This window comes from Oncorhynchus kisutch, linkage group LG4, assembly GCF_002021735.2.
Source record: "Oncorhynchus kisutch isolate 150728-3 linkage group LG4, Okis_V2, whole genome shotgun sequence".
NCBI lineage: Eukaryota > Metazoa > Chordata > Actinopteri > Salmoniformes > Salmonidae > Oncorhynchus > Oncorhynchus kisutch.
This window is the reverse complement of record NC_034177.2, coordinates 62351324-62377190: the sequence shown is the minus strand read 5'-3', so window position 1 is coordinate 62377190 and position 25867 is coordinate 62351324. Positions and strand designations below refer to the sequence as shown.

General features: G+C 40.1%; 1 protein-coding gene across 2 annotated transcripts in view; it reads left to right on the top strand.

The window, feature by feature from the left end:
* The window catches only part of LOC109889812 (gamma-aminobutyric acid receptor subunit pi), a 65694-nt gene that overhangs the window by 2295 nt on the left and 37532 nt on the right, over window positions 1–25867 (top strand). For both annotated transcript variants that reach the window (XM_020481546.2, XM_020481545.2), the window contains exon 2: window positions 7818–7907. In XM_020481546.2, coding sequence (XP_020337135.1) covers window positions 7852–7907 — 56 coding nt within the window. In that variant the 5' untranslated portion in view covers window positions 7818–7851. The remainder of the gene's footprint in view (window positions 1–7817; window positions 7908–25867) is intronic.

Here is a 25867-nt window from a genome sequence, read left to right as displayed (position 1 = left end):
TGTTCATGAAAGGAGAGATGCACATCAGTAGTAATTTCCACTTTAGCCTATTGCTACCCTCAGGCTATGAAGCCTATCAGATTAAAAGTAGCTGTCAGCTGTTGGCAAGAATTCTGAAGCACCAAACTGCTCTAGAGTACTTTGATGTTGTTTCATGTAATCAAGTAGTGTATACAAATGAGGAGTCAGGTCTGATCTTATCTCGAAAGAAAAGAGAAACACTTGACCTGTTCATGGAGGCTGGAGGTTTTGAAATGTCCCTTTCTCCCAAAAATATGTACATTTGTGTGATTTGAGTAACAGCCAAGACAACTGTCTCTGTTCCGGTGCAGCTCTGTAAAAAAACCACAATGTGACTTATTTATTTTTGCTCTATTTTTTTGTTTCAATAAATCTCACCGCAGTATGCTTAAACCAGTTGCAGTGCAGATTTAGCTCCCAGTCATGCATGATATTAAAAGAGGAAGTAGGGAGCTGAAGTCAATGTGATTTTACATTAACTGGGTTGTGCAGAGAGGTGATGGGAAGGCCCGCTCCTTATCTTAGAAACTCCAGTGCTCAGAATGTCATTTCCTCTTCCCACCCAGTGACAACATAGCAGATTTAACACATTTTTAAAAAGTCATCCAAAGGCAACAAACATGTATTGGATGGCGCACAGTGGTAAGGAACTCCTTTCTATGTGTATATCTCCCCTTTTTCCTCCCTGCTGTGCTCGTTATATGCTGTCTGAGGTGTGGGTAGAGACTATGCCCTGTGCAAACATTACTCTGCAGAATTGGTGGTTTGGCAGACAGGCAGTGCCATGAGATGATGAGGTATGGGTGCAGCTGGGACCTGGCGGGTGGCACAGAGCACCAGGTGGCTCATCCCTCCTTCCTGATTCAGATTGATGGGCCTCATCTCCCAACCGCCCACTCTCTGGCCCAGGTGCATCATGGGAGTGAGGGCCAGGGACATTTGGGTTTGGGTTTGGGCTGACCTGGCTGTCCCATCTGTGTGGCCCTTTGTGCCCTGTCTGACTTGGGATGCTGCAGTGGCACTGTCATCACTCATCTGGGATGAGGTCTGATGCCAAAAATTGTCCTGATGTAGCCAAGCACTCCCTCAAGCTGTCACAGTGTCCAGATGTACATTCAGATCAACTATTATTAGAGTGATATTTTATTCAACAAAAATATTTGATTGTCTTCTTCTTTTTCTTCTTCTTTGATCGTTGTTATCATCATCATCATCATCATCATCATCATCATCATTATTATTATTATTATTATTATTATCATCATCACCTTCTTCTTCTTCATCAGTACCACCACCACCAGCACCACCATCTCAAAATGCAAGCTCCTTTCCAACCACATTCATATCCACTCAAAGCCTGCAGATTCCCCAAAATGTTTTAGGAAGCGGGAGCAAGGTCACAAGCATCCCTACGCTGATGCAGGGCGACGGGAGCCAGAAACTCGTCTGGAATGATGAGGAGGATAAGTCAATTAGAGCCCAAATCAAAACATCGGAACTCGCAGACGAAACAGAGTGTTGCATAGGAGAGGGAACCGCTGTGTTTAGCTGACTGCTCAGACAAAGTTCTCAGGGCCTGCTGTGCCTGTAAGAGAGGCGAGCTGTGCTGGTGGAACATATTTATAAAATCAGCTCAGCTCTAAGTGCTACAGCAGTGTGGGATGTAGTGGGTACTATAATACCTGTTTCCCATGGAAGAAAGCAACGTTTTGACCATTACACCAAGAGGTACTGTATATCAGTCTTGGGCTGAGAGTGACACTGTTTTTGATGTCGCAGGCAGGGCTATCTTATCACGAGACTGTGAAGCCTACTCACGTTCGCTACACCGACCGAAAACAAACTCTGCTGACTGGATGTGTAAACTCGCTAGCTCAGTACAGCCCGGCTTGACTTGGTTGCGCTTGGCCGGTAGTGCAAAAATGGTATAAGTTAGTGGTCAGGGTCTCAGTCCCAGTTGCCTTAAATGGTCAGAGAACAAGTCAGGATACAGGACAAGGAACAAAACAAAAATCAAGACCACGAGGGGGTCTGACACAGAGGTGACTCACCAAGCACACCAGGCGGGAAGTGAGAAAACACAGAAAGGGCAGAACATTTGATCATGTGCTCAGTAACTCAAACGTATATATTTTATTCCACCCACTTTTGCCCTTTTCAAATCAGCTTAAAATCAAATGATAGACAAGATGACAGGGTTCTGAAATATGGCTGATACCTCTTGAGAGGTTTAATTAGACACTACTGTGTGCTTGAGGGTGGTCAGTGGATTTGGTGGGTGACAAGTAGAATTTTAGCTGACTGACATATTGTACTTAAGCACAGCTGGACAGGGCAGATTAGGCAACAGGCCCCTACACTGAAAATTATTGAGACAGTGACATAAATACAGTGGGGCAAAAAAGTATTTAGTCAGCCACCAATTGTGCAAGTTATCCCACTTAAAAAGATGAGAGAGGCCTGTAAAACATTCATCATAAGTACACTTCAACTATGACAGACAAAATTAGAAAAGAAAATCCAGAAAATCACATTGTAGGATTTTTTATGAATTTATTTGCAAATTATGGTGGAAAATAAGTATTTGGTCAATAACAAACAAGCAAGATTTCTGGCTCTCACAGACATGTAACTTCTTCTTTAAGAGGCTCCTCTGTCCTCCACTCGTTACCTGTATTAATGGCACCTGTTTGAACTTGTTATCAGTATAAAAGACACCTGTCCACAACCTCAAACAGTCACACTCCAACTCCACTATGGCCAAGACCAAAGAGCTGTCAAAGGACACCAGAAACAAAATTGTAGACCTGCACCAGGCTGGGAAGACTGAATCTGCAATAGGTAAGCAGCTTGGTTTGAAGAAATCAACTGTGGGAGGAATTATTAGGAAATGGAAGACATACAAGACCACTGATAATCTCCCTCGATCTGGGGCTCCACGTAAGATCTCACCCCTTGGGGTCAAAATGATCACAAGAACGGTGAGCAAAAATCCCAGAACCACACGGGGGGACCTAGTGAATGGCCTGCAGAGAGCTGGGAACAAAGTAACAAAGCCTACCATCAGTAACACACTACGCCGCCAGCGACTCAAATCCTGCAGTGTCAGACGTGTCCCCCAACTTCTTAAGCCAGTACATGTCCAGGCCCGTCTGAAGTTTGCTAGAGAGCATTTGGATGGTCCAGAAGAAGATTGGGAGAATGTCATATGGTCAGATGAAACCAAAATAAAACTTTTTGGTAAAAACTCAACTCGTTGTGTTTGGAGGACAAAGAATGCTGAGTTTCATCCAAACAACACCATATCTACTGTGAAGCATGGGGTGGAAACATCATGCTTTGGGGCTGTTTTTCTGCAAAGGGACCAGGACGACTGATCCGTGTAAAGGAAATGGAATGGGGCCATGTATCGTGAGATTTTGAGTGAAAACCTCCTTCCATCAGCAAGGGCATTGAAGTTGAAATGTGGTTGGGTCTTTCAGCATGACAATGATCCCAAACACACCGCCCGGGCAACGAAGGAGTGGCTTCGTAAGAAGCATTTCAAGGTCCTGGAGTGGCCTAGCCAGTCTCCAGATCTCAACCCCATAGAAAATCTTTGGAGGGAGTTGAAAGTCTGTGTTGCCCAGCAACAGCCCCAAAACATCACTGCTCTAGAGGAGATCTGCATGGAGGAATGGGCCAAAATACCAGCAACAGTGTGTGAAAACCTTGTGAAGACTTACAGAAAACGTTTGACCTCTGTCATTGCCAACAAAGGGTATATAACAAAGTATTGAGATAAACTTTTGTTATTGACCAAATACTTATTTTCCACCATAATTTGCAAATAAATTCATTAAAAATCCTACAATGTGATTTTCTGGATTTTTTCCCCTCATTTTGTCAGTCATAGTTGAAGTGTACCTATGATGAAAATTACAGGCCTCTCTCATCTTTTTAAGTGGGAGAACTTGCACAATTGGTGGCTGACTAAATACTTTTTTGCCCCACTGTATGTATGGCCTCATATCTTAAAATAGCTAGTGCTTTGTGGTTTGTAGATTACTAAAAAGGTTTATTGACTTTTGACTTCAACACATTTAATTAAGGTGCTGTATGTTAGTCTGTTCAGTGTATGCAAGAGTGTAATTATCTGCAATATCTGAATTTAACTGTGCAATCTTAGGATGTACAGTGTTCGTGAGGTTGTGTGCCTTCATTTGCATTGATTGGATGTTTTGTAATATTGGGGTGACATTACCCCTGGTGGCAGGGTGAACACTAGTATTGCGGGCTGGATGATTGACAGCTGTTTGAGAAATTGATTAAAATGTTTGTTATGTTCATGTACATTTATTGATGTGTTCAGCCCACAGTAAACCTCAGATCAGTCCAGTGCCTCTTCACTCATGAACTGACGAAGAATTCCAAAAAAGCCAAATTTGACCATAGATGAGGAATGATTATCGTGGACTTTTTCAAATTTGAACATCTCAGTTTTATTGATAAAGACTGCATCATTTCCAGAATTCGTCCTCGGCTGCGTGTTTTCGAACCATTTGTCTCACGTTAATGGGTTTATTTGACATTTAATTCAATCTTATTTTCCTACTTGCTGAGTGAAGACCAAGGATTGTCCAATAAACAATCCAAAAGAAATTGCATGAGATGCAAATATTTGGTCTTCATCATCTGTGATTATTTAAGTGATAATGGCAGAAAAGCCTGAGTTTGGAGGACATATTGGCACAGGTGTTGTTAGGTCCAAGACGAAGTCGAGGGCATTATCACTTTTATAAGTCGTAAGTTTACATACACCTTAGCCAAATACATTTACAGTCAGTTTTTCACAATTCCTGACATTTAATCCTAGTAAACATTGCCTGTCTTAGGTCAGTTAGGATCACCACTTTATTTTAAGAATGTGAAATGTTGGAATAATAATAGCGAGAATGATTTATTTCAACTTTGATTTCTTTCATCACATTCCCAGTGGGTCAGAAGTTTTACATAAAGCATTGCCTTTAAGTTGTTTAATTTGGGTCAAACATTTCGGGTAGCCTTCCGCAAGCTTCACCCAATAAGTTGAGTGAATTTTGTCCTATTCCTCCTGACAGAGCTGGTGTAACTGAGTCAGGTTTGTAGGCCTCCTTGCTCTCACATGCATTTTCAGTTCTGCCCAAAAATGTTCTATAAAATTGAGGTCAGTGCTTTGTGATGGCCACTCCAATACCTTGACTTTGTTGTCCTTAAGCCATTTTCCCACAACTTTGAAAGTATGCTTGGGGTCATTGTCCATTTGGAAGACCCATTTGCGACCAAGCTTTAACTTACTGACTGATGTCTTGAGATGTTGCTTCAATATATCCACATAATTTTCCTCCTCATGATGCCATCTATTTTGTGAAGTGCACCAGTCCCTCCTGCAGCAAAACACCCCCACAACATGATGCTGCCACCCCCGTGCTTCACGGTTGGGATGGTGTTCTTCGGCTTGCAAGCCTCCCACTTTTTCCTCCAAACATAATGATGGTCATTATGGCCAAACTGTTCTATTTTTGTTTCGTCAGACCAGAGGACATTTATCAAAAAAGTATGATCTTTGTCCCCATGTGCAGTTGCAAACCGTAGTCTGGCTTTTTTATGGCAGTTTTGGAGCAGTGGCTTCTTCCTTGCTGAGCAGCCTTTCAGGTTATGTTGATATAAGACTTGTTTTACTGTGGATATAGATAGTTTTGTACCTGTTTCCTCCAGCATCTTCACAAGGTCCTTTGCTGTTGTTCTGGATTTGATTTGCACTTTTCGCTCTAGGAGACAGAACACGTCTCCTTTCTGAGCGTTATGGCAGCCATGTGGTTCCCATGGTGTTTATACTTGCATACTATTGTTTGTACGGAAGAACGTGGTACCTTCAGGCGTTTGGAAATTGCTCCGAAGGATGAACCAGACTTGTTGAGGTCTTGGCTGATTTCTTTTGATTTGTCTTGATTTTCCTATGATGTCTAGCATAGAGGTACTGAGTTTGAAGGTAAGTTTTGAAATACATCCACAGGTACACCTCCAATTGACTCAAATGATGTCAATTTGCCTTTTAGAAGCTTCTAAAGCCATGACATTTTCTGGAATTTTCTAGTATCTATAGAAGCGACCCAGTCATTTGTTCTAAATGTTCAGTTGCCATACTGGCTGGCAACGTTCTTATCTCTTGCTTGCTAGCTAGCCAACTACGGCTTACTTAAATTCACGCCAAAAATTCTGCAGCCAGAATAACAGCAAAGTAGCCGCATTTGCATTTGTTCAAGCTGTTCTCTAGTGACATTTATTTGGATACATCCATACCAATGACCTAATGAGGTACGATTTCGCTTGTCATAGAGAATGTGCTCACTCATCAGGACACTGTTGTTAAGAGGAGCTAGCCAACAACACATCTAACGGAATGACTGCAAACTAGCTGCACTTCGTTTTGTTTGACCTTTTTCAGTTGACATTTCTATCTATCTATCTATCTATCTATCTATCTATCTATCTATCTATCTATCTATCTATCTATCTATCTATCTATCTATCTATCTATCTATCTATCTATCTATCTATCTATCTATCTATCTATCTATCTATCTATCTATCTATCTATCTATCTATCTATCTATCTATCTATCTATCTATCTATCTATCTATCTATCTATCTATCTATCTATCTATAAAAATGAAGCCAGCTGATTCGTGATTTCGACTGGCTGAGAAACGCTGCCTGCCTGTCTGTCCCGTGCCAACTCCCGACCCCTACTCGTTCATTACTATGGGATAGCTGGAGATCGAATTTGAATATTGAATCAATGTTGCAAATTTCGGAGAGACAGACAAAGGTTTATACAAATCTCAGCTGTTGAAAACTAAATGTAAGTCTAAAAGAAATGTGACATAATGTCTAAATGCTTTTTATAGTGGAGATCAAGTTTATAACTTGCCTGGCTGGGCTGGATTGCGCTGTCGGATGGAACAGAGTAAATACGCATTTTAACAATATAGATTTAACCGGTGGTAACTCGTGTAATGGACACCAGCTGGAATGCGCTTTTAACCAATCAGTATTCAGTATTAGACCCACCCGTTGTATAAAATAACACACTGCATCTGTTTATTAATGAAATCCAGTACAAAGAGAGCAAATTTTTGTCACTAAGCATTACTAGGTAACGCTGCAGTTGATGATGGCTACAGTAGCATATCATTTTGCAGCCACATTCCTTTTCACCCAACAGCTAAATGTACATTCATTTCAAAATCCTTAAAGGGAGTGCTTTCTAAGGAAGGTGGTAATGAAATATCTTTCATTGCCTCTACCTAAGCCGAGAGCTTAATGAGTAGACGTTTCAGATAAGTCATTATTGTGAGGTGATTATGCAGTTCAAATTAAACCCTGCGGTCATGTTAGTAGCTTAGTGAGTTGGTTGTTGGGAGGATGACTTCCAGGATGACTTCCAGCCAAAGATGTGCAGACTTCTCTTTATAACAGCACAAGACAAATGGGAGAATCTGGATGATATATGTCAGTTCAGTCATAAGATGACCAAGGAGGTCAACAGTGTGCTGTTACAAAAACAACACAGAAGGCTCAGAAACATGAGTTTGAAAACAGCACCTGAAAAGACTGGTGTTTGGGAGTAATTTTCACTGGTTCTGAACTAAATATTATTCAGTAGATGAACACATGTATTGAAAATGCTGGTACAAACTGTACCCGTAAAAACACAATAGACTGAGTATACCTATGTTATGGATTTAATTTTCTCTGTATCCTCTTATTTCAGATAGACTCCACTAGACACCTCCACACCTCCAGCAATGATGGCTGTGCTCCGCTCTGGAGTGAGAGTGTTCATCATGCTCCTCATTAGCAGGTAAGATACCTTACAGTAGAAGTGTTACAGTGACTGCCTGGGACCTGTGGGTATGGATGAACGGTGATTTTACAAAAGTCATTCTGAGACATTGTTTCATTTTTTTTAATGAGGTGTTACTGGGACCAGTGTGAAGGATTTATTTTGTGTGTGTGTGTGTGTGTGTGTAAGAGAGAGATCGAGAGAGAGAGATAAAGCAATTCTCCATTGGTTATTTAACTGAGGCACATCAATACTCAATCATGACTCCCCATGCATTACCCAGAAGCATTGGAATTCTCCACAGAAGCATTGAAATTCACATTGACACTGCCACGGTGCAGCACCAGTGAGGCAGCCCTCAGCACCAAGCACTGAGTCAAATCGGTTGTGCTAATGCCTTCAGGGGTCATGCAGAGAGGATGATGGGATGTTGTGGTGCATATTTGACACTTACCGTGACAGGAACTCATCCTGTTCTTGCCAGTCCATTTTGTTGCAGGCACAATATCCTCCATGCACAACTTAGAAAAGTCCAACCCACTGGGTACCACCTTATTCTGCCATACAATGTTGGTCCATGGCACACTAGCTCTGGCCCCATCCCCTCTGAGATTAGCATAACAGCAGGAGGCCTGGAAGTCAGTGGTGTCGAGTGTTATATGCTTTAGGTACAGATGCTTTGGTCCACAGTGTCCCATCCCACACAGTCTTTGTCCATTCATGCACACAGATAATTGTTTTAATTGTTTATTTAACCTTTATTTATACAGGTTTTTCTCATTAAGATTAAATCTATTTTTCAAGAGAGACCTGGTCCAACAGCCGCAGGGGGAACAGTTTCAGACAAAACAACTGACATACACTGACACAACATTGAACAAAACTATAGACACACTTACAATACAACAATGACATATTATGTAAAGAAACACAAGTGTCAACTAAAAAACTGCTGTCCTAAAGACAATTACACTCTTCTCTGATATTTACATCGACCAAGTGTTTAACTACACCAACGTGACTAGGTCATCAAATGTTTTAATGTCCAGGACCACGGACTTGACTAACTAAAACTATTTCTACCATGACATGTTCTAATTCTTGCTACTGTTAAAAGCAAATGAGAATGGAATCGTAAATTATATTTATTTACTGACCTGATTAAAAAAGAACAGAGAAAGTGGCATTTAACCCAATATGGCCATATAAATCAGTGTATACCAGTGTTTAAGCCTACGCAAGATCAATGACGACCTGCCAATGGTGCTATAGAGATCACAATGATGTGTTGGACGTTTTTGATTTGGAATTAACCTGAGGGACGCATGATATGCTGATATACTGAATCAAATGCTCTCAGGGTAGTGGTAGAGGCCTGCATATACAGTAGCAGTCAAAAGTTTGGACACACCTACTCATTCCAGGGTTTTTCTACATTGTAGAAAATAGTAAAAACAATCAAGACATCATAATCAGGACATCACACCTATGAAATAACACATATGAGATCATGGAGTAACCAGAAAAGTGTTTAACAAATATATTTGAGATTCTTCTAAGTAGCCACCCTTTGCCTTGATGACAGTTTTGCACACTCTTGGCATTCTCCCAACCAGCTTCATGAGGTAGTCACCTGGAATGCCTTTCGATTAACAGGTGTGTCTTTTTAAAAGTTAATTTTGAGGAATTTCTTTCTTTCTTAATGCGTTTGAGCCAATCAGTTGTGTTGTGACAAGGTAGGGGTGGTATACAGAAGATAGCCCATCAAGCGTTATGATGAAACTGGGTCTCATGACAACCGCCACAGGAAAGGAAGACCCAGAGCTACCTCTGCTGCAGAGGAACTCTGTCCTTTGGTCTGATGAGTCCAAATTTGAGATTTTTGGTTCCAACCGCGGTGTCTTTGTGAGATGCAAAGTAGGTGAATGGATGATCTCTGCGTGTGTGGTTCCCACCATGAAGCATGGAAGAGGAGGTGTGATGGTGTGGAGGTGCTTTTCTGGTGATACTGTCTGTGATTAATTTAGAATTCAAGGCACACTTAACCAGCATGGTTACCACAGCATTCTGCAGTGATACACCATCACATCTGGTTTGCTCTTAGTGGGACTATAGTTTGTTTTTCAAGAGAACAATGACCCAACACAGAGTGCTGCATCAGATGACCCGGCTTTCACAATCATGCAACCTCAACCTAATTTTTATTTAAAAAAATTATTTAACCTTTATTTATCTAGGCAAGTCAGTTGAGAACAAATTGTTATTTACAATGACCGCCTACCACCGGCCAAACCCTATCCCGGACTACACTAGGCCAATTGTGCACCACCCTGTGGGACTCCCAATCACGGCCGGGTTGTGATACAGCTCAGGATCGAACCAAGGTCTGAAGTGATGCCCACTAGCACTGAGATGCAGTGCCATAGACCGCTGTGCTACTCGGGAGCAGATGGTTTGGGAAGAGTTGGAGTGAAGGAAAAGCAGCCAACAAGTGCTCAGCATATGTCCTTCAAGACTGTTGGAAAAACATTCCAGGTGAAGCTCGTTGAGAAAACGCCAAGAGTGTGCAAAGCTGTCATCAAGGCAAAGAGTGGATACTTTGAAGAACATAAAATATATTTGATTTGTTTAACACTTTTTTGGTTATTACATGATTCCATGTGTTATTTTGGAGTTTTGAGGTCATCACTATTATTCTATAATGTAGAAAATTGTAAATATAAAGAAAAAGTATTGAATGAGTAGGTGTGTCCAAACTTTTGACTGGTACTGTAGATAATGTATATGTTACCAGCTCCTTCCTGGCCTCATGAGAAAAACAAGCCTTATGCCAGTAATAAAAACATATTCTCAGTTTGAGCTTCCTTATCAAATTCTCCACATGAACAGTGAAGCTCAGCTTGTCATCTACCCACACTCCCAAATATTTATACACTTTGACCTGCTGTATAGTATGTTCATCCAATGTAGCAATGACATGATTAGTAACATGCCTGGCATTTAAAAATACCATGCATTTTGTTTTACCCGAATTCAGAACCAGCTTCAAATCATACAGATTATTTTGTATGGTGTTAAATTCTCTTTGGACATTTTCAAAAGCTAAAGATAAACTGCTACCACTTGAATAAAGAACAGTATCATCTGCATAAAAATGAACATCTGTTTCAATGTGCTCTCCAATGTTGTTGATATACAAAATGAACAACAGTGGGCCCAAAATAGAAGCTTGCGGAACACCTGAGCACAACTCTATGGACTCAGATTTACAACCATCCGCCATTACACATTGTGCACGATTTGATAACTAATTTATAAACCAATCTAGAGATGGAACAGAGATGGAACAGTAATTCCACAACATTTTAACCTTTACACTAACACAGCATGGTCCACGGTGTCGAATGCCTTCGACAAATCAGTAACGACAGACACACAATGTAACTTCTTGTCAAGAGCACAGTGGATGTCATTTAAAACCTTCAATGTTTCTGAAACAGGGCAGTGGCCAGACCTAAAACCTGATTCCATTCCATTTATTCCATGTTTTCTTGGAGGTAGGCCTTCAGCTGCCTACTAACTATGGACTCCAGTACCTTAGACAGTACAGATAGTGTTGACATGGGTCGATAGTTGTCAAGTAGCGAAGGATCTCCACCTTTCAGGAGAGGCAGTACAAAAGCACATTTCCACATTTCCATGTCAAACGAGAGGTTAAACATACATGTTACGGGGGAGCATTGATGTCTGCAGCTTGGTGTAGGAGGCGGGGATCTAGATCTTAAGATCTTACGCACTTCTGAAACAGAGAAGGATGAGAAGGAGAACCTGGTGAAGGAGTGCACAGGGGTGTCAGGTAAATTCATAGGGGGCTCATTTATACCTTTGACCTTTTCATATAAACCCCATGCATCTAGAAAATGCTGGTTTTAATGCTTTCAGAATAGAGGTTATCTCAGTTACAATCTATGTGTCGACCAACAATTGCTTGGGAAGCTGTGTAACGTTTTTGCACTCCAACCTTTCACTACTTACCACATTTTGGAGGGATTATTTAAATTATGAGATGAAAGATCATTCATTTTTGGGCATTGGATCTTCTCAGCTCAACTTCAGCTGCCCTTCAGCGTTCTACTGCCCGTGGCAGTTTTTGGACAGTATAAATACTTTTTTCCATTCAATTAGTAACTTTTAAGAGTAGCTACTTAGTGTCTTGATTGACATTTAATTGGCATCAAATACAACTGTTATTGGTAACCCCAATTCTATTGCACTACATGACCAAAAGTATGTGGACACCTGCTGGTCGAACAAAATCATGGACATTAATATGGAGTTGGTCCCCCCTTTTCTATTATAACAGCCTCCACTAATTCTGGGAAGGCTTTCCACTAGATGTTGGAACATTGCTGCAGGGACTTGCTTCCATTGAACCACAAGAGCATTAGAGAAGTTGGCACCGCTGTTGGGCAATAAGGCCTGGCTCACAGTTGGGATTCCAATTCATCCCACAGGTGTTTGATGGGGTTGCAGTCAGGGTTCTGTGCAGGCCAGTGAAGTTCTTCCACACCAATCTTGACAAACCATTTCTGTATGGACCTCATTGTATGCTGTAGAATTAACTTCTACAGGATATTTGTTTTTGGCAAAAAAACTTACCCATTTGAAACGGCCGATCTCAGGCCCAGAAACTAGAATATGCATATAATTGTCAGATTAGGATAGGAAACACTATAAAAGTTTCCAAAACTGTCAAAATATTGTCTGTGTGTATAACAGAACTGATATTGCAGGCGAAAACCTGAGGAAAATCAAACCAGGAAGTGCTGTTTTTCCTGAAAGCTCTCAGTTCCATTGGATGCCTTGCCTCCATTTAAAAGGATATTAACCAGATTCCTTTTCCCATGGCTTTCTCAAGGTGTCAACTGTCTTTAGACATAGTTTCAGGCTTTTATTTAGAAAAATGAGCGAGAAAGGATAGCTGGATGTTCGCAGAGTTTTGCTTGCGCAACAGAGTGGGGCAGCCATTGTCTCTCCCTCTCCTATTGACAAAGTGACAGTCCTGGTTGATATATTATCGATTTATATATTTTAAAAACAACCTTAGGCTAGATTATAAAAACCGTTTGACATGTTTCTGTGGACATTACGGATACTATTTGGAATTTTTGTCTGCGATGTCGTGACCACTCGAGCCTGTGGATTTCTGAACATAACGCGCCAAACAAATGGAGGTATTTTGAATATAAAAATAATCTTTATGGAACAAAAGGAACATTTATTGTGTAACTGGGAGTCTCGTGAGTGCAAACATCCGAAGATCATCAAAGGTAAGCGATTTAATCTATTGCTTTTCTGACTTTCGTGACCAATCTACTTGACTGCTAGTGTTTGTAATATTTTGTCTGCTGAGAGAGATGTTCTTACATAAACACTTGTTATGCTTTGGCCGAAAAGCTGTATTGAAATCGGACACGCCAGGTGGATTAACAACAAGCTAAGCTGTGTTTTGCTATATTGCACTTGTGATTTCATGAAAATTAAATATTTGTAGTAATTTCATTTGAATTTGGCGCTGCAATTCAGCGGGTGTTGATGAAAATGATCCCGCTAAAGGGATGGGTGCGTCAAGAAGTTAAGATTTCCCTTCACTGGAACTAAGGGGCCTAGCACAAACCAGCTCCAGACCATTATTTATCCACCAAACTTTACAGTTGGCACTTTGCATTCGGGCAAGTAGCGTTCACCTGGCATCTGCCAAACCTACATTCGTCCATCGGACTGCCAGATGGTGAAGCGTGATTCATCACTCCAGAGAACATGTTTCCACTTCTCCAGAGTCCAATGGCAGCGAGCTTGACACCACTCCAGCCAATGCTTGGCATTGCACATGGTGATCTTAGGCTTATGTGCGGCTGTTTGGCCACACATAAGCTTCAGCACTCGGCAGACCCGTTCTGTGAGCTTGTCAGCCTACCACTTCACGGCTGAGCCCTTGTTGCGCCTAGACATTTCTACTTCACAATAACAGCACTTACAGTTGACTGTGGCAGCTCTAGCAGGGCAGTAATTTGCCGAACTAACCATTCTACTGCCAATGTTTGTCTATGTAAATTGCATGCTCGATTTTAATACACCTGTCAGCATCTGGGGTGAATGAAATAGCCGAATATACTAATTTGAAAGGGTGTCCACATACATATATGTGTGTATGTATGTGTGTGTGTGTGTGTGTGTGTGTGTGTTTTCCCCAGTGAGAGGCTGACATTCACTGTGGTCCTCTGTAGCAGGTCATGTCCTGCAGACGGTCATTCGGGGATGGCATCAGGCCGCAGGCACGAATTAGCCATGGCAGAACATTAGCAGATTGTTTGAGCGTCATGACCTCCAGTACTGCTTGTAGCATGTTTCTCGATGACGCAGTGACAGATCCAATGGCTTCATCTCTATCATTGCAGAGCGGGCAGCTCAGCTCAGTGTAGCCCAGTGTATTTTATGGACTTAGCTAAGTGAGATAAGCTTCACCCTCACCCAGGTGATTTGAGAGAGGGCTATTATAGAAGGGCCACCGGCGCATACAACCATATCAACAACCATGACAACAAATTAGCTGCAGCCTGACAATATTAACTCTGCCGAGGTCATTTCCCAATAGCAAACAAACACGTTTCACACTGTGGCCTGTGTCATATCATAATAGAAATAGGACACATAAGCATTATGGAGGTCATAGTTCTCAACCATAGAGGTACATTTACAGTAAGAGCCACAAAACCTTACCTGACAATGGAGATGAAGACAGGCAATGTCTGCCCTCAGATAACTGCCTCCTCTCATGTCCCCGTGACTCCCCTTGAAAGCACTAGCAACTTCGCTACAGTGTTTAATTCTCCTCCCATTGGAAAGAACAAAGAGCGAGAGAATCAAGGGGAGAGGCTGGATCACAGTTGGGTGACTTGAAAAGACAGACATGTTTGGAGAAGATGTTTAAATAATGCGACAGGTACTGTGTAACTGTGTAGCCGTGCCAGATGTATTAAACATGTGAATGAACTGTGACAATCACATAAACATCAAAGGCTATCTATTTTCCCAGTTGGAGTCATTTATCACGGAACTCAGACAGATCCCACACCCTTTATTTATCCATCTATTACATCAAATAACCCAACTGTCAATCAGAACCAATTTGCAGTTCCACTGCTTCTGACAGGGTGTTTTGTCAGAAAGAAAAAAATCTGTCAAATGAACTATCACTGAGTTGTTGGAGCATTCCAAGGCTAAGTTTACTAGGGTGTTAGGTTGCCCATGCACTTTTCACTTCCTAGTCCCTATTTATACAGTACCAGAGTTTTTGAGATCCAAGTCCCACAGAAAATCCTCTGCACAGTGGGGTCATGCATTAGCCTTGTTTTAATATGTTAATGGTACGGGAAGTTGTGTTGAGGGATAGCATGCCAAAACAAACCTTTTCATCTTATTTTGGGAGTTTGGCCTCTTTTAGTGCGCTGTAGTTCTCTCTAAATCATGCTGAACTGGAATTAGCTGAAATCTTCGACCCTATTGTCTTTCAGAATTATATAATACAGAAATTTATGTTCTGCACTCATAAATAGGGTGTTTTTAGATATCCTTTCACCCTGAAGGGAGCTAAAACACTTGTAAATTCTTAATGGCTGTGCTCTGATGTACAGTAATTCAGCCCCATAGCTCACTGAGTTAGGACAGGATTCTAATTGGATCGTTAATTGCGTAAAGCCGCGATAGCTCACTTTTTTTTTTACAAACAACAAACACCATTTTCAATCATAGGAGTCCCACATGAAAATATACTACAGTATACTGTATAATTACTATATGTACAGTGCCTTCAGAAAGTATTCACACCCCTTGAGTTTTTCCATATATTGTTGTGTTACAAGGTGGGATTAAAATGGATTGAATTGTAATTTTTTGTCAACGATCTACACAAATTACTCTGGGATGTCAAAGGGGAATAAAAATTCTAACATTTGTAAAAAGTAAAACAATAATATATATTGATTACATAAGTATTCAACCCTGTGTTAATACATGTTAGAATCACCTTTGGCGGTCTTTCTGGGTCAGTCTCTATGAGAGTTGCACACCTAGATTGTACAATATTTTCACATTATTTCTTTTTTTAAATCTTCAAGCTCTTTCAAGTTGGTTGTTGATCATTACTAAACAGACATTTTCAAGTCTTGCAAAAGATTTTCCATTAGATTTAAGTAAAAACTGTCACCAGGCCACAGATCATTCCATGTCATTTTAGTAAGCAGCTCCAGTTTATATTTGGCCTTGTGTTTTAGGTTATTGCCCTGCTGAAAGGTGAATTTCTCAACAAGGTTTTCCTCTAGGATTTTGCCTGTGCTTATCTCTATTCTGTAAATTTTTTATCCCCCAAAAACCCCTTAGTCCTTGCCGATGACAATCATACCCATAACCATGATGCAGCCACCACCATGCTTGAAAATACTAAGAGTGGTACTCAGTGATATGTTGTGTTGTATTTGCCCCAAGTGTAACACTTGTATTCAGGACATAAAGTTAATTTATTTGACACTTTTTTTTGCAGTTTTACTTTAGTGCCTTATTGCAAACAGGATGCATGCTTTGGAATATTGTTATTCTGTACAGGCTTCCTTCTTTTCACTCTGTCATTTAGGTTAGTATTGTGGAGAGAAAAAAAAGAAAAAAACAATGTTGTTGAGCCATCCTCAGTTTTCTCTAATCACAGGCATTAAACTATGTAATTGTTTTAAATCCACCATTGGCCTCATGGTGAAATCACTGAGCGGTTTCCTTCCTCTCCGGCAACTGAGTTAGGAAAGATGTTTTTGTCTTTGTAGTGACTAGGTGTATTGATACACCATCCAAAGTGTAATAAATCATTTCACCATGCTCAAAGGGATATTCAGTGTCTGATTCTATCCATTTTTACCTATCTACCAATAGGTGTCCTTCTTTGTGAGGCATTGACAAACCTCCCTGGTGTTTGTGGTTGAATCTGTTTTTGAAATTCACTGCTCAACTGAGGGACCTTACAGATAATTATTTGTGTGGGTTAAAAAAATTACACTATTATGCAACTTATTATGTTACTTGTTAAGCACATTCTTACTCCTGAACGTATTTAGGATGGCCATAACAAAGGGATTGAATACTAATTGACAAAAAATATTTCAGCTTTTCATTTGTAATGAATTTGTAAACATTTCTAAAAACATAATTCCACTTTGACATTATTGTTGTGTGAAGGCCAGTGACACAACATTTCAATTTAATCCATTTTAAAGTTAAGCTGTTCACAACAAAATGTGGAAAAAGTCAAGGGGTGTGAATACTTTCTGAAGGCACTGTATATACTACAGTACTCACTGTTGTGTTTTCTATTGCACTATACTGTATTATTTTCTGTAGTGTTGTTAATTCATTGTTTTACTATCTTTTTAATTAGATTTTTGTACTTTCTCCTTCAGAAAATTGAATAGACAAACACTAAAAGAGCAAATTGTCCATAACCTGTATGTAAGTAGGTTTGTAGTCTGAACTCATTTTTATAACCTGTAGGGAACACTATATGGTCTATACTTGGCATGTATGTTTTTCAGTCATGGGTGCCACGTATTGGGATATGAGGGCCAGGATTGGGCGGGACGTATGCAAATGTTATATTAGTATATCGATATAGTGTGTAGTATAGTATTCTACAGTATACTACACAATTATATAGTAATTTTTTTATTTTTTTATTTTACCTTTATTTTACTAGGCAAGTCAGTTAAGAACAAATTCTTATTTTCAATGACGGCCTAGGAACAGTGGGTTAACTGCCTGTTCAGGGGCAGAACAACAGATTTGTACCTTGTCAGCTCGGGGATTTCCACCCCTTGCCACTCCTGTCATTTGCCAAAGAGACTGGCCTTTCAGCAATATCAACGTTCAATATACAGCCAGATTTACGGCGCAGTTGTTGATTGGTAGTTTGAAACAACATTCATATTTTTCATGACAACGTTGTGGAACAGGGGTGTGCACAAATTTTGCGCAGTAAAGAATTTGAATTTTAAGAACAACATTCCTGTTGCGGTCCTGCTGCGGTCATTCCCTTGTTAGAAGGCAGTGTCAATGCAAGATCATGTTGTGCAAAGTGACTAGAGAGGACTCCCTAGTGAGAGAGTGAAATAATTACACAGAAAATATTAACCTAAAAGAGTTAATCGAGCTACGTTTGCTTCAGTTGCATCCCGTTAATGAGAGGAAATGAACATAAAATTGGCACCTGTTGTCATTCCTCGCACATATGCGGATCATCATGACTTGCTTACATTTTTACAATGTTAAGCTATACGAGGAATTTAACAGGTTACTTTAGGAAACGTTCTGAATGGACATAGAGAGGATAAGCGAACTCCCACCCACACACACATCCTAAAAGGACCCAAAGCCATCAGCACATCTTAGACGCACTCAAATCACATTTCTCCTTTCCTAAAAAAGGATTCAAAACCTAGGCTCAAATCTTGGCTGAAGTCCATCAGAATGTAGGCTACATTATCCATTTAACCCTTGTGCAGTCTTAACATTCTCTATACTCCCCTTGTCCTAAGGGTCAAAAATGACCCGCCTTCACTAAAGCCCTAAAACAAAGCAGCTTAATTTAATTTTAAATCCCAAATCTATTTTGCACGAAGAAACAACCTATCATTCATCACAAATGTTGTGAATATCTGGATTTTCCCTCTTCACAACGCAGAAAGAATGCATTTAATCAGTGGACACACCTTGTTTTCTTTACTAAAGTAGAGTTTTTGTAAATTATTATTATTATTATTATGCCAAAAGGTAGGTGTAAACAAGCCTAAGAAAGTAGAAGAAATGTGCAGAAAGTAAGAAAGTCATTTTGAATGGATTTTATTGAAGGGAAACAATAACAGTTTTGAACATTTTTGGCAACATAGTGATGTATTCTTATATACTGTACAATGAGGAATTCAACTACAAAATACTAGTCTTCTCCCATTTTTTTTAACCATTGCCCCCATCCACAAGGTGTATAAATAACAACAATAAATACGAATAAAATAATAGATTCAAAACCAAAATGTGAAGAACATAAATCAATCAACTCTAATTAGAACATGTAGGACAGCATGCAAGTGTGTGTGCATGGACTTTGCAGATGTATTTCTCACATGTGCAGCACATAGTATTTGTTTTACAGTCCTTCTTTGGAGGGCAGAATTGTCATCTCCTCCTCTTGCCTGCCCCAGCTGCAGCATCAGGTGGATCAGGACAAGACTCAGCCCCCTGAACAGCTTTCACAAGTGCTGTAGAGGCTGCTGTGCTGGGGAGGCGCTCCCTTCTTTGAATGTGTGGGGTTACAAGTGCCTTTCCCAGCTGCTCCAGGAACACCCTCCTCTTGTTCCGCTTATCAGGCATCCAGGTAGGGTTGATCTTGTCCCATATCACGAAGGCATTGTATGAGGACACATCAATGATGTTATGGAAGATGACCAGGGGCCAGTGGGCAGTCATCCACCTGCAGCTGTAAGTTCCAATCACCTTGTCCAGGTTGTCTACGCCTCCTTTGTTGTGGTTGTAGTCCAGGATGATGGCTGGCTTCCTATCCTCACAATCACTAATCTCAGCTGTTTTGTGTAGTGTGCTCAGGAGGACCACATCCGTGTTCCTCTTTGGGAGGTAAGATACTAGAGTGGTGGTGGGGGTGAAGGCAAACTTTGATGAGAAGGCCTTTCTCCCTCTTGTTGCTCAGACTTGTTCTTTCTAACTGTGCCAACCATGGTGATCTTCTTCTTCAGGGGCTGCTGGCTGAGTTCAATCAGTAGCACACATAATCTCAATTTCCCACTATTTGTGTGTGTGTGTGTGTGTGTGTGTGTGTGTGTGTGTGTGTGTGTGTGTGTGTGTGTGGTGTGAAAATGATTTTATAACTGCTTGTGGTTTGAAAATGATTTTATAAATGACCCCAAGACAATCTTCGTACCCTGGTGGTGTACAGCTTTCATGGAAATATGAACAAAGGCAATGTTGGGGTCACTCTAGGAAAAGTAATCAAATTTCAAGTTAAATAAATCAAATGTAGGGATTTTTTTCTGCAGTTAAACATAGTGGCGGGTCATTTTTGACAACACAAGGGATAACTGGCACACCTAGAAATACATATCAGAAAAAATATTTTTCAGAAGAATAGCCTTAGTATAGGTCATACATTTATGTTTAACATTTGATAGATAAGGCATCTCAAACATCTCAACCGGCTGGTTGAGTTTCCCAATTAGGGAAAATCATCTAAAAAATAATATATTAGTTAACATTATGTCTGCCTCAGTTACTTGACAGGTCTGGTTAAACCAGACAGGCCTGGTTAAATGAGGACAGATTTGAAATATAAATAAAATGATACTTTTGTGTTTTCAAATATTATTAATATAAAAATATAAGTAACTGAATGTGTTTACTGTTCTTATACTCATAATCTCTGTAAAATGACATGTACTGAATAATATCAGTAAATACTGATATGAATATGAAAAGATTTTTATATTTACACAGACAAAAAAATCCCAGAATAACATTTGTCCATAATAGCTAGCTTTGACTAAATATCATTCCTTTAAAAAGGGCAAATCAACTGCCTGGTAGAGCATATTTTTCAAGAGTTCCTGAAAATAATTTTATAAAAAAATATTTTAATAATTTCATCATTCCGAAATGAGGTTTTAGAGGTCAACAACATTTGACAGTCTTGTAATATCCCATTTTATACACAATTAGTACTGAAAATGTGCGATTAATGAGTTTTGGTTTTGCTAACATTCAATTCCTGTTTTTTAACCAAAAATGCAGGAGTCCGATAATGAAAACCACTTGATCATTTTACTAATTGACATTGGTTGAGATGATAAAATATGCCTAACAAAATTCATATGTTTATTAACTGTAATGCAGTTGATAACGGAATGAATTTGGAGAGGTGAAACGCAGCCCATCCAGCTATGATGCACGGTGCCCACTGAAGGAGAGATGTGCCTTTTGTGCTAGTGAATCTCGTATTTAGAAGCATTAAACATCCATTGGTTTCCCCTCGTTTCATTTAATTAAAAACCAGGCATTGCCTACCCTCCCCTTAATCAAGGGCAGTTTAGCAGCTTGCATAAGTGCGTATTTTTATCCTGGCCATTAGCCAAGAGTAGCCTATGAATAAAATGGTTTTAAATGGTCTACTGAGAGTGCTTTGAAATATTTGAGTTTTTTGCTTTCATGCTTTTTCATTATTCACAATTCACGGGGTGGCAGGGTAGCCTAGTGGTTAGAGCGTTGGACTAGTAACCGAAAGGTTGCAAGTTCAAATCCCCGAGCTGACAAGGTACAAATCTGTCATTCTGCCCCTGAACAGGCAGTTAACCCACTGTTCCTGGGCCTTCATTGAAAATAAGAATTTGTTCTTAACTGACTTGCCTAGTTAAATAAAGGTCAAATAAAAAAAAAAACATACCTGAATTTATCTTGTTCAAGTAGGCGATCCAGATCCATTTTCAAAGAGTGTCACTCATCTGATTACCAAAGACATGCTTCTGCAAACTGTTCAGTCCTACTATAATGCCATGACAAAGGAATATTTATTCATTATTTTGCCTTGCTCATAGGCAATGATGCAATTTACAGGAGCCTAGTATTTTGTACCTGTGAATGTTACACATATTATTAAGACATGTACAGTGGGGCAAAAAAGTATTTAGTTTTGTGCAAGTTGTGCAAGTTCTCCCACTTAAAAAGATGAGAGAGGCCTGTAATTTTCATCATAGGTACACTTCAACTATGACAGACAAAATGAGAAAAAAAATCCAGAAAATCACATTGTAGGATTTTTAATGAATCTATTTGCAAATTATGGTGGAAAATAAGTATTTGGTCAATAACAAAAGTTTATCTCAATACTTTGTTATATACCCTTGGTTGGCAATGACAGAGGTCAAACGTTTTCTGTAAGTCTTCACAAGGTTTTCACACACTGTTGCTGGTATTTTGGCCCATTCCTCCATGCAGATCTCCTCTAGAGCAGTGATGTTTTGGGGCTGTTGCTGGGCAACACGGACTTTCAACTTTTCTAATAAAGAGAACATGTACGCTCACCATGCTGCACCTTGGTCCTCTTCTTTCAACGGTCATGATATTGGCATGTCCAGACTGCAATTCACAATAGGCCTAGCCCCTAAATCAGTGTGAATGCTACAGCCTATGTTTATTCATCAACACCCAGCCCTTTTGCACCACCTCCAGCTATTGCACTCATTATTCTGGTTGTGAAAATAACTACAATATTTTTGACACATCCCCAAACCTATAATTCTATCGCCAGCACTAAGATTTACTATTGCGATAGGTTTGTTAAAATAGGGCTCCAGGTGTGCTTATTATTTTTCTATGTACTGTAGGTTCACCAGCTGACCTCTATCAAGACATCCATGTCGACTGGATTCCCACTGTGAAGATGAGCAATGCTGCAGCAGCATCAGTTTCTACTTCTACTACTTCGTCCTTTTCCAGATATGAAAGGACCCAGATGAGGGCTGAGGAGAAAAGAAGAGATGTGAAGAAGCAGATGTGGCCTTGGCACAGGCTTTATATGCTGTGGAGAGGGATGGTGATGTTGGAAGTCAGACAAACTTGACAGCATCAGACATTGAGACACTGGTGAATGAAAAACCATACACTACAGTCTACTGTAAATGACTTCATGTTTACATCACAGTCTTTTCAGGATTCCGATGTGAAAGTACTCTACTTCACAGGTTTAACTAATTATTGTGTGGCCAGGTCTACCTCGAGCAAGGTCATACCTCACTGCCTTCCAGGGACTCGTGTTACTCTTTATGCGCCTCAGGCTAAATACACCTGTCCAACTTTTAAGCCACATGTTTAGAGTATCTGCATCCACTGTGTTCCAAACATCCTCCTGCAATGCCGATGTGCTCTTTTTGTACTTGAAATCTCTAATCTACTGGTCAGATAGGGAACAGCTACGGAACACCATGCCTATGAGTTTTAGAAGGAACTTTGGCACATCAGTCGCAGTCATAATAGATCGCTTTGAGATATTTATAGAATGTCCATCAAATCTGAAAGCTAATGCACAGACTTTATCCTCCTACAAACACGATAACACAGTGGTATTACACCTCAAGATGTAATTTCATATATCTCAAAAGGATGGGGTGGGAGAGTGTGAGACGAACACAATAGTGAAAACAGTGACTTCTTAATTAGCAAGATCCTCCTAGCAGACCGTGGTTTTAATATTGCAGATAGTCTCGGAACAGTATTGGCGCATCTGTTGATAGCTGCCTTCACAAGAGAAAAGAAGCAACTAGGTGGGGTTGAGTTGGAGAAGACACATAAAAAAAGCAGATTCAAGATTACAGTGCCTTTGGAAAGTATTCAGACCGCTTGCAATCTACTGCAGAGATAACCTGCAGAGTCCTGTCCTACTGTCCAGGTCTGTACCCAAACAATTTTAACTTCTACTTTTAAAAATCCACCTCTCTAAAAACAAGTCTCTCACCGTTGCCGCTTGCTATAGACCACCCTCTGCCCCCAGCTGTGCTCTGGACACCATATGTGAACTGATTGCCTCCCATCGATCTTAACCTCTGCGCACAGAACCCGTTAGCGGGATGAAATTCGGTGATCGCTACATGAATAGTCATATTAAACATTCATGAATATACAAGTGTCTCTCATGTTTCGAAAGCCTAGAATCTTGCTAATCCAACTGCGTTGTCAGATTTAAAAAAGGATTTACTGCGAAAGAATACGATGCGATAATTTGAGGATAGAGCACCATAAAAAACAACTATTTCAACCAGCACAGGCGTAGCAAAATCACAAACTGCAATAAAATAAATTGTTTACCTTTGACGATCTTCCTCTGTTTGCAATCCCAATGCTCATTGTTACACAATGAATGGTCTTTTGTTTGATAAAATCTATTTTTATAGCCTAACACAAAACATTTTGTGAACCACTTGTGTCGTGAATTCCGTCTCATTCCATTTTCGACAACAGATTCGATGTAAATACACACACGAAACGTGACTATTCGAGTCATGTTTGGTTTCATTGCAATCAACTGGTTTGTTTGTAACACAACCAAGCCTGATGGGTCATTTCACGGGATGTATTGACTGAAAGAAACCGATTTGAAGACAAGTAATGACATCATTGTGCACCAATGATATGGCCGCTGTTTCGTTGATTGACTGTACTTTAACCCAATGACCACTGATCGTCTTGAAATCTAGCTGGATGGATAGCCAATGAGCTGAGGTAAACAGTAACATGTAATGTTTATGTGTTGGAAGACCAACCCATGTAGTAAACTCCGGCTTAAGAGGGTCATTCGCCATTGAAGTTTCATACCGGAAGGAGCAACGCATGTTACACACAGCGTTGTTTTGGTAAAGCGTGTCTTCAGCTGTTTATAAATCAATCAGTATGGCGACTAAGTCAGGGAAAGCTAAATCTAAGTCTAGATATACAGATGTACACACAATTTTAGAGGAAATTGATCGGATAAAATGAGACAGAGATTGTTGGAGGATGATTCATTTAGCCATTGCCAAATGGAGGAATATTTTTTGAAGTGAGAGGACATCATTTTGGACTGGTAAGTTTTTCTCATGCCAATGCCGTTGTTTGAAATTAATAATATAAAATATTATTTGTGAAATGAAATAGCCTATTTGAGGCTGTTGAGGGGAGGGCAGGCCCACAACAATGACCAAAGTGAAATGGAGACAGTAGATACAGCTGGTCTGTCATAATATAATAGAGACAGTAGATCTAGCTGAAATGTCATAATATAAAATAGACAGTAGATCTAGCTGGTCTGTCATAATATAAATGAGACAGTAGATCTAGCAGGTCTATAATAATATATTCAACCTTATGTTCCCTGTACTCTATATATATCTGTTTATTATACCCGTTGATACAGGGCTCATATGTGAAACTATTCTAACGGGACATTTTCTTTCACAGTGATACTGACTCTGAATTGGAGTCCCCAGTGCCAAGGTGTCCATCCCTCACTGAAGCTGGTTCATCCAACTCTGGCCACAAGTGGTGTTCATCTGCCCAAATGTATTTCTGCAGGCATGGATGTGCCTCAGGGCCAAAAGGGCACAGTATGGAGGTGTCGCTGTGTTCTTTGCAAAATGAAGTCCCCCATCACCTACACCACATGCTTGGTGACCCTCTGCTTTACAGCAGAAAGAGACTGCTATGGCACCTGGCATCAGCAGCACAATATTGTGTAGAGGACTGAGGGACTTTCAAATATTGAAAGTGTTATTTTGTAAATGTATATATATTTTCCATGTTTTTTCTCCATTTTATTTTGGGGGGGGGGGGGGGGGGGGGGGGGTGTTAGAATACCATTTTGGTATTTTGTATATAGTTATTCCATTCAAAATGTATAACTTCCCCAATTTGGCCACTTGGGTACATTTGGGCTACTTGTGTGGGAGACCTGGGTGACTTCTTGATAAATGTCATGTAGCACACTCATTTTGGAAGTTATCATTCTGAAACGTTGCACAAGTACTGTTGCCCTCTTATGTTTTTCACTGAAATTGTCCCCATCATCCTATCTGAATGTTTGTTTTGTCTTGTTCATTTTAAAGATGATGATACAACAATAAAAAATAAAAAACGTATGGTTTTTTCATTGTATTATCTAAACCAGATCTATTGTGTTATATTCTCCTACATTCAATTTACATTTACACACTTCAGAGTGTTTTCTTTCAAATTAAATCAATAATATGCATATCCTTGGTTCTGAGCCTGAGCTACAGGCAGTTAGATTTGGGTATGTCTTCAGGCGGAAATTGAAAAAAGTAGGGGGTAGCTGTAAGGGATAAGGGGCA